Here is a 10,242-nt window from a genome sequence, read left to right as displayed (position 1 = left end):
CTCGGAGATCAGTGCCGACAAGAAGGCATGCAACCGCTGACATAGAATCTTTGAGATAATCTTATATCCCACGTTACAAAGGCTGATAGGCGTCCACTCAGTCATCCGGGTCGGCTTATCCACTTTAGGAATAAGACAAATATTAGTCATATATAACCTTTTGTCAAAAACCCCATCTTGAAAGAAGGAATTTACCATCAATCTCAGATCCGCTTTAACTGTATCCCATGCCCGCTGGTAGAAAAGCGCCGTCATACCATCCGGCCCAGTGGCTTTATCAGGATGTATCATAAACATAGCCTATTTAATTTCTAATTTTGTGACTGATCATGTCAAAGAATCATTCATATCAGTCGTAATGGACATACAAATTTCGCCCAGTGGTTCCTCAAAATCTGTGGGATCCGTGGATGTGAATAACCCTTGGAAATAAGAGGCAGCTATGCGCTGAACTCTAGTTTCCTCTGTAACCCATTGGTCTGTTTCATCATGGAGTCCCACGATGTGATTCTTCGCCCTTCGTTGCTTTGTTTGAGCGTGAAAATAACTAGTATTTTGATCCCCAAATCGCATCCAACGGCTTCTACTTTTCTGATACCAGTATATCTCTTCGTCTCGGTAAGCCTCACGTAGTTTCCAAGTTAGTTCCAAAATAACCTCAACTGAAGCAGTATCATCCTCTTGGGCTGCCGATAAATGGGTCTTCAAATCCTCAATCGTCTCTCGACCATATGGAACCTGTGCTTTTCGCCATTGAGAGATTGCGTGGCAACAATTAATAATCTTATCCATGAAATTGCTAGTGGACGCCGCTACCCCAGAATCCCAACCTGCTGAGATGGTGTCAAATAAACCCTCTTTATCCAGCCACCTTCTATCGAAACGAAAACAACTCCTACCACGTCGGATTTTATCCTCAAGAGAGGCTAAAACCGGTTTATGGTCCGATGCTATCATCGTAAGATACTCCGTGAAAGAATTACTAAAAAGATCATTGAGCTTCTCATTGGCTAGAGCGCGATCAAGAAGACAACGAATTGGCTTCTTGTCTCGCCACCCACGCCTAGATAGGCTATCCCCAACCACAGGAAACTCCAATAAAGCACAATGCCTAATCATTGTATTGAAACCTACAAAGGAGGATGCATGACGGAGTTTCCCTCCACGCTTTTCATGATTACCTTTTAATTCATTAATGTCACCAATAAGAAACCAAGGGGAATTGCGAGATAAGCTTATCCGCGTTAAGCTTTCCCAAACCAAGTCTTGGTTCTTTGGGACCGGATCACCATAAACAAAGGTAAAATAAATAATCTGTCCTTTATAAGTAAGTTCCACATCAATCAATCTATTGGACTCAAATTAAATAGAAACATCATAATTATTATTATAAAATAAGGCTAATCCGCCACTACAACTAACATGTTCAACCGTTTTTAAAAAGGAGTAACCAAAATGACCAACAAAAGGTTCCAAAATAGAAAAATACTGTCTAGTAGTTTCAGATAAAAAAAGAAAGTTCGGCCGACGCTTCCCCCATAAATCCCTGAGATATCCAATAGTTGCTTTGTTTCCAAGCCCTTGACAATTCCAACTTAAAATCTTCATTTATCCTTCATTGGTTTAGGTGGCTTGGACCCACCAGCTGCTCCCTTCTCCTATTCCAGGTTCCTTGGGTTTGCACCCTCTCCAGCTGATTCAGTAGCTTTAGGAGCAGGGCGTTTCCTTGGAGTTGTGCACAGATACACATTCAATTTCTTTGAAGCATTACCTTTGAGAGCCAAGGCTTAGCCTTGCGAGTCTTATCCATTGCTGGGACAACGGTGGACTCATCCCCACCATCAGCATTCATATCCATAGAGGCTTCCCCTGTATCAGTAACCTCCATCTCAATGGTTGTCAAAACCGAACCAGTATCCAAAGCAAGATCAGCTAAAGGTTCTTCTATACCATCATCATGACTATGATCTGGATGGAAAAGCTCCGAACCTGGATTCCCAGACCCAACCTGAATCATCGATTGATCATTAGACACCTCAGAACCGCTCCTTGTCCCACTCGGATCTTCCTGAACCCATGGCGGGCATATCGTATCCGCCAAAGCATCACCAAGGTTCCTTCCTGCTGGATCAGTTTGCATAACATCCGGAGAAGCTGATCTTACACCTGACAAACCATCATCGGAACAGTTGAGACTGGATCAGTCGGAGCCACATTCGTACCTGAGTCGACCGCTTCTCGCTGATCAGACTGAATGGTGATGTTCATATATTTTACTCTGTTTTCTCTTAGTATATTCACATCTTTTGCATCTTTTGCTATCCATTTTGACCATTATTGCATAGGTTTAGGACTGTTCTTGCATTAGAGTATAGTTGCATTGCATTTGCATCTTTTCATGCATAAACAGGTGATTTTGGAGCTTAAGGAGCATGGAAGCAATGCTGAAGAGAAGTGAAGCAAACAAGAGGAGAAAGCAAGAGAGTTAAGGCTGAAGAAACAAGGTCCGAAGTCCAACTCGACTGCCCACTCGACCAGACACTCGACCGTGTACGGAGATGGACTCGACCGAGTGGAAGATGCACGAGAGAAGCCAACTCGACCGGTCACTCGACCGAGCACCAGGTCGAGTTGGCCGAGCCGCCTAGCTATTTTGTCTTTTAGCATTTTTAGGGCTTCCACTACTTTTTCTATATAAGGGCTTGTACCCTGCAGTCACCAAGGATTCCAGCTTTTTAGATACTCAAAAACCTAGTTTTTACCCTTTTTGGGAATTATTCCTTTTGCACTTTTATTTTTAGATCTTGTACCTCCTTGAAGGAGAAAACACTAGATTCTTGGATTTTGTTGGTTCCATAACTCTCAAGATATTAAGAATTCGTGTTTGATTCCTTCTTCAATATTTTAGATCTCTGTTTCATCTATCTATTGATACAAGTTTCAGAATTTTCTGGGTTTATGACTTTGATGTTCATCATGTGTTCTTGTGAGTAGTTGCTTAGGATCTTGAGGATGGGTAGGCTGGCTTGTGTTTGAGGTTTGTTTGATTTGGTTAAGCTTGATTGTTTAGAATCTCTTCTAGGCTAGATGTTCTTAATGCTGATCCTATAACTGAGAGGGTAGGGTTTGATTTCAAGCCTCTTAGCATCACACCAATGTCTAAGGAGCATATATAAGGCTAGATCTAGAGTTTACCATTAGGCTTGCTAAGAGATTAGAGGTCTTGTTTGGTATTTGACATATTGCTTAATGCCTGCTTGTGTAGATTCTTCACTTTGTGAGAACAAGTCTAGATATATATGAGCTTGATTGTTTTTTGCCATGAGAGTGGATTAAACATGTCTTAGAAAATATTGTCTAGAGATTAGCTCAAGTTGTTTGAAATTTGTTGACCAAGTTAGATGACCTCAATCATTAGTCCAGCCCATGAATCCCTCCTCAAGGCCTTCCTTGTTTATTGATTTCTTAGCTTAAATCCTGTTGTTTGATCGTTGTTTGATTCGCTTTCATATTGCTCTGTTTTTCTTGTGTTGCTCTGTTTTCTCGCGTTTGTCCAGCTCGACCCTGCACTCGATCTTCACTCGGTCGAGTGCTTGCTCGAGTTCATCCCCAGATTTCTTGTTTATGCTTTGTAGTTGTCCTGTCTTATCTCTTGTCTCATTCTAGTTGCATTTCTATTGCATTCACTTAGTGTCATGTTCATTACTTGTCTTGCTTTAGTTCAATACTTGCATTACCATAGTTTCTATTTCTGTTCTAGCTTCATAATTGTCATAATCATTCTGTTCCATTTACATTTAGCATCTAGTTCTAGCAGCTTTTACATTCTGCATTTTACACTTCATCAATAGGATTGTTAGTGACAAACATCCTTCATACTTGGCTTGACTTAGACATATATGCACATCCTGATTGCTTGCAAACTCTCAGATTGGATTGACACCTCTTGTACTACAATTGCATAAGGGGAATTGAAACACCCTGCCATCCATTCATTTCATATCTCATCATTCCATACATTCATCATCTCACCCACAAAATAAAATGTGTTTTAGTTTGGCGCCGTTGCCCATTTGAGAGTGTTTTTGTGACATTTAGGATCTTGATTAGTCTAAGATTAAGTTCGTTTATCCACTTGTGAAGTTACTGAACTCGAATCTTCTTTTGCTTGGCTGTCTTGAGTTTCAGGTACCAGCTCGACCACTCACTCGACCACCACTCGACCGAGTAGTGATCGAGCACTTGATCGAGTCAGAAGCCGGATACATATAGACATCACTTCCTAGTCGACTCGACCACCCACTCGAGCCTGCGCTCGACCGTGTACCTGTTCGAGTCTGTAGTAGAGTTTGTTGATGCACACAAGGTCAAAAGGCAAAGATAGTCTTCAACAGCCTATTGACAACATCCACAGGCTACAAAAGGGTTTGAGACATAAGCAAGGAAGAGTAGTTCAACAACAACAAGGTCAAGACATCATGGAGCAACAAGCTATCCATGAGCAGAGACCAAGGCACATTGGTGCAGGAGATGCACCCAATACCCACAACCAAAGGGCTGGAATTGTGCCACCTTCAGTAGCAAACAATAACTTTGAGATCAAGAGTGGATTGATCTCAATGATACAAGCAAACAAGTTTCATGGGTTGCCAATGGAGGATCCACTAGATCACCTTGATGAGTTTGACAGAATATGTGGACTCACAAAGATCAATGGAGTGAGTGAAGATGGATTCAAATTAAGGCTCTTCCCATTTTCTCTTGGAGACAAAGCTCACCTTTGGGAGAAGACTCTACCTACTGGAGCTATCACCACATGGGATGCATGCAAGAAAGCTTTTCTGGCCAAGTTCTTCTCCAATGCAAGGACTGCTAGGCTGAGGAATGAGATTTCTGGGTTTGCTCAAAGGAATAATGAGAGCTTTTGTGAAGCTTGGGAGAGGTTTAAAGGATTCCAAACTCAGTGTCCTCACCATGGCTTCAGCAATGAGTCACTTCTAAGCACCTTGTATAGAGGAGTGCTTCCCAAGATAAGAATGCTTCTTGACACAGCCTCTAATGGCAATTTCCTCAACAAGAATGTGGAAGAAGGATGGGAATTAGTTGAGAATCTTGCTCAATCTGATGGCAATTATAATGAGGACTATGATAGGACCATAAGGAGCTCCTCAACTGATCAAGAGGACAAGTATAAGAAGGATTTGAAGATGGTCAATGAGAAGCTTGACAAGATCCTCCTCAGCCAATCCAAGTCCATTCACTTCATTGGTGAAGAGGAAGCTCCAGTTCAAGAGGGGGAGCCTGAATTTGCTGAGTTGTGCTACATGCAGAACCAGGGAGGATTCAAAGGCTACAACCAAGGAGGTTTCAAGAACAACAATCTCTCTTATAGGAGCACCAATGTGGCCAACCCTCAAGACCAGGTCTATCCACCTCCTCAACCTCAACAGCAACAAAACTACATCCCCAAGCAACAACACCAAGTGTTCCAGCCCCAATTGTGTCCCCCACCAGGGTTTCAGACTAACCAAGGCCAGGAACAAGACTTAAGAGCAATGATGCAACAGTTGTTGATTGGGCAAACACAAGGCAAGATTGAGACAACAAACAGGATTGCTGAGCTGAACAAGAGGATAGATGATATTTACAGTGAACTTCATGCCAAGTATGACACACTGACATCCAGGATTGTGACTATGGAGAACCACCAAGCTTCTGCCTCAAAGAATGACCATCACAAGGGCACAGCCATTGTACAAACTACTGAATTTGCCAATGCTATCAATCTTCGCAGTGGGAGAGTCTTACCAACACGGCTAGGAGCACATCCCAACACTGAGGACAGTGGAATTCAAGAAGGGGAGGGTTTCCAACAGGAAGAAACTCAGGATGAACACACCATTGAATTCGACGTACCACTCGACCACTCACTCGACCGAGTAGGTGGTCGAGTACCCGATCGAGCTGATTCTCAGGAGAAAATCAATCCAGTTACCTCCAAAGAAAAAGAAGTCCGGTTCATTCCTCCTCCTTACAAGCCTCCACTACCTTTCCCAGGAAGATTTAAGAAACAGATGGTTGAAAAATACAAGGCATTGTTTAACAAACAAGTTAGAGAGATTGAGCTTAGGATGCCTCTAATAGATGCCTTTGTGATGATTCCTCCTTACCAAAAATTCTTGAAAGATGCTGTGATGGAAAGGATCAAGGAAGTTCAAGGGATGGTGATTCTCAGCCATGAGTGTAGTGCCATAATCCAAAAGCAAGTGAACCCTCAAAAGCTAAGAGATCCTGGTTCCTTTACTCTACCTTGCTCTATAGGGCCCTTAACCTTCAATAGATGCCTTTGTGATTTGGGAGCCTCAGTAAGCCTAATGCCTCTATCAGTTGCTAAGCGCCTAGGGTTTACAAGGTATAAGTCATGCAATATTTCCCTGATCCTAGCTGATAGATCAATAAGACTACCACATGGTGTTTTGGAAGATCTACCAGTTAGAGTTGGAGCAGTGGAAGTCCCAACAGACTTTGTAGTCTTGGAAATGGATGAAGAACCAAAAGATCCTTTGATATTAGGGAGACCTTTCCTAGCTACAGCAGGAGCAATAATTGATGTGAGACAAGGAAAGATTGATCTCAACTTGGGAGAGGACCTCAAAATGACATTTGACATCGTAGAGGCTATGAAGAAACCAACCATTGGAGGGCAAGCCTTTTGGGTTGAAGAGATGGACAAATTATCAAGGGAATTGATGGAAGAACTAGCAGAACAAGATCATCTTAGAACTGCTTTGACCAAAAGTGGGGAGGAAGGATTCATTCATAAAGAAACCAAGGCTTATGAGGAGATATTGGACTCCTGTAGAGAATCAGACCATCCAGAGGTTTTTGAGGGGTTACCTGCACTAAGAGAGGAAGTCTGGTCAGTTCAAATAGCAAATACGGATAACTCGACCACCCACTCGAGCATACACTCGACCGAGCACCAAAACCACTCGAGCGAGTGCAATGCCGAGTCCCCCACAGATGACTGGTCTGAACTAAAAGCACCAAAAGTAAAGTTAAAACCTTTCCCATCTGGGCTAAGGTACGTTTTTCTAGGTGAGAACTCTACTTATCCTGTGATAGTAAATGCTAAGTTGAGTAAGAAAGAACTTGATTTGCTAGTTGTTGAGCTAAGAAAGTATATAAAAGCTATTGGTTATACTTTGGATGACATTCAAGGACTTTCACCTAGCCTCTCATGCATAGGATCCATCTTGAAAATGAATCGTACTCAAGCTTTGAACCCCAAAGAAGGTTAAACCCCAACCTAAAAGAAGTAGTTAAAAAGGAGATTCTTAAGTTGCTTGATGCTGGTGTAATCTATCCTATTTCTGATAGTACTTGGGTTTCACCAGTTCATTGTAAAAGGAATAATTACTGTAGTAAAGAATGATCATGATGAGTTAATTCCCACTAGAACCATTACAGGACATAGAATGTGCATTGATTATAGAAAGCTTAATTCAGCTACTAGGGAAGAACATTTTCCTCTTCCTTTCATTGATCAAATGTTGGAAAGATTAGCTAATCACACTCACTACTGTTTCTTGGATGGATACTCTGGATTTTTCCAAATTCCTATTCATCCTAATGATCAAGAGAAGACAACATTCACATGTCCATATGGTACCTTTGCCTATAGAAGGATGACATTTGGATTATGTAATGCTCCAGCAACTTTTCAAAGATGCATGATGTCTATCTTCTCTGATCTCATTGAGGATGTTGTTGAAGTTTTTATGGATGACTTCTCTGTCTATGGAGATTTCTTTTCTTCTTGTCTTGCTAATCTATGCAGGGTTTTAAAGAGATGTGAGGAGACAAATCTAGTTTTGAACTGGGAGAAATGTCACTTCATGGTTGAAGAAGGGATAGTTCTTGGACACAAGATTTCAGAAAAGGGTATTGAGGTTGATAAGGCAAAGATTGAAGTCATGGTTCAACTTCAACCACCAAAAACAGTCAAGGACATAAGAAGCTTTCTTGGTCATGTTGGGTTTTATTGAAGATTCATCAAGGACTTCTCAAAGATAGCTAGGCCATTGACAAGGTTGCTTTGTAAGGAGACTGAGTTCAACTTTGATGAAGATTGCTTGAAAGCTTTCAAGGAGATCAAGGCTGCTTTGATTTCAGCTCCAATAGTCCAAGCTCCAAACTGGGATTTTCCAATTGAGATTATGTGTGATGCTTCAGACTTTGCAGTAGGAGCAGTCCTAGGACAGAAAAAATATAAGAAGCTGCATGTGATTCACTATGCAAGTAGAACCTTGGATGAAACTCAAGGAAAATATTCAACAACAGAGAAAGAGCTCCTAGCAGTGGTATTTGCCTTTGAAAAATTCAGAAGCTACTTAGTAGGGTCCAAGGTAATTGTGTACACTGATCATGCTGCTTTAAGGCACATCTACTCAAAGAAAGACACAAAACCAAGGTTGTTGAGATGGATTTTGCTTCTCCAAGAGTTTGACATGGAAATAGTGGACAAAAAGGGGATAGAGAATGGAGTAGCTGATCATTTGTCCAGGATGAGGATAGAGGAGGAGATTCCAATCGATGATTCAATGCATGAGGAGAAACTGATGCTAATTGGAACAACTCGGCCTCCAACTCGACCGACCACTCGAGTAGACACTCGATCGAGTGGGTTTGGCCTCGCGGTCGAGCAGGACCAGATGGAGGAGTGGATGGCACTCGAAAGTGAGGATCTGCCTTGGTATGCTGATATAGTCAATTACAAGGTGTGTTAAGAAATCCCAACAGACATGGACCCCTATAAGAAGAAGAAGCTCCTCAAGGACATCAATGGATACTATTGGGATGAACCTTACTTATACAAGAAGAGATCAGATGGACTGTTTAAAAGGTGCATAGCAGAGAATGAAGTTGAAGGAGTGTTAGGACATTGCCATGGTTCTACTTATGGAGGCCATTTTGCAACCTTCAAGACAGCCCAGAAAGTCTTACAAGCTGGTTCATGGTGGCCTACATTATTCAAGGACACTCACAAGTTCATCACAAAGTGTGATGCTTGCCAAAGGATGGGGAATGTCACAAGAAGGAATGAGATGCCCCAAAATCCAATTCTTGAGGTTGAGATATTTGATGTGTGGGGAATTGATTTCATGGGACCTTTTAATCCTCCTTCAAATGGGAATGTCTACATACTAGTAGCAGTAGACTATGTCTCCAAGTGGGTGGAAGCCATAGCTAGCCCCACTAATGATCACAAAGTGGTTCTTAAACTCTTCAAGACCATAATCTTCCCAAGGTATGGAATCCCAAGGGCTGTGATAAGTGATGGAGGAACACACTTCATCAACAAGATCTTTGAAGGAATGCTAAGGAAGTATGGAGTTAAGTACAAGGTGTCTACAGCCTATCACCCTCAAACAAGTGGGCAAGTTGAAGTATCAAACAAACAGATCAAGGCCATTCTGTCAAGAATAGTAGGAACAACAAGAAAGGATTGGTCTATCAAGCTTGATGAAACACTTTGGGCCTATAGAACAGCTTTCAAAACACCTATAGGAAGAACCCCATTCCAGCTTGTCTATGGAAAGTCTTGCCACCTCCCAGTTGAAGTTGAGTACAAAGCTCTATGGGCAATCAAGCTTTTAAACTTGGATCTAGAGACAGCACAAGCTAAGAGAAGCCTTGATTTGCATGAGCTTGAGGAGATCAGATTGGAAGCTTAAGAAAACTCCAAAATCTACAAGGAAAGAACTAAAGCCTTCCATGATAAGAAGATTCTCATCAAGGACCTAAAAGCTGGAGACCAAGCCTTGCTTTACAATTCAAGACTCAAACTATTCCCTAGGAAGTTGAAAAGTAGATGGGGAGGTCCTTTTGAAATAAAGGAGATTTTACCATTTGGAGCTGTCACACTTCTCAACAAAGATGGTATTGAGTTTACAGTTAATGGTCAGAGCGTTAAGAGATATTTGGGAGAGAAAGAGACACATGAGAAGTGCACAATGCTTCTCAAGGATGCTCCTCAAGCTTGAAAAGCTAGAAGAATTCAAGCTTAGTGACTCTAAACAAGCTCACTAGGGAGGAAGTCCCTAAGGTATCTTTGTCTTTGTTTCTTAGGAGTTTTTGGTATTTTGATTTTTGTTTTGGTGTTTTCGTTGTCAGGAAAGCAAGGGAGTCTAGATAGAAGAAGAAAAGAAGACTCGCAGTCCAGCTCGACCCCCCCCCCCC

The 10,242-nt window shown here is 41.8% G+C and overlaps 1 protein-coding gene across 1 annotated transcript; it reads right to left on the bottom strand.

Moving 5' to 3' along the window:
- Positions 1–327: 327 nt before the first annotated feature.
- On the bottom strand, positions 328–1,119 carry LOC104773192. Its single transcript, XM_010497768.1, has one exon. The coding sequence runs from the start codon at positions 1,117–1,119 to the stop codon at positions 328–330; it is 792 nt and encodes a 263-aa protein (XP_010496070.1).
- Between the last annotated feature and the right edge of the window lie 9,123 nt (positions 1,120–10,242).

The sequence above is a fragment of the Camelina sativa genome, unplaced genomic scaffold (genome assembly GCF_000633955.1).
Source record: "Camelina sativa cultivar DH55 unplaced genomic scaffold, Cs unpScaffold00485, whole genome shotgun sequence".
Lineage (NCBI taxonomy): Eukaryota > Viridiplantae > Streptophyta > Magnoliopsida > Brassicales > Brassicaceae > Camelina > Camelina sativa.
This window is presented reverse-complemented; position numbering and strand designations above follow the sequence as displayed.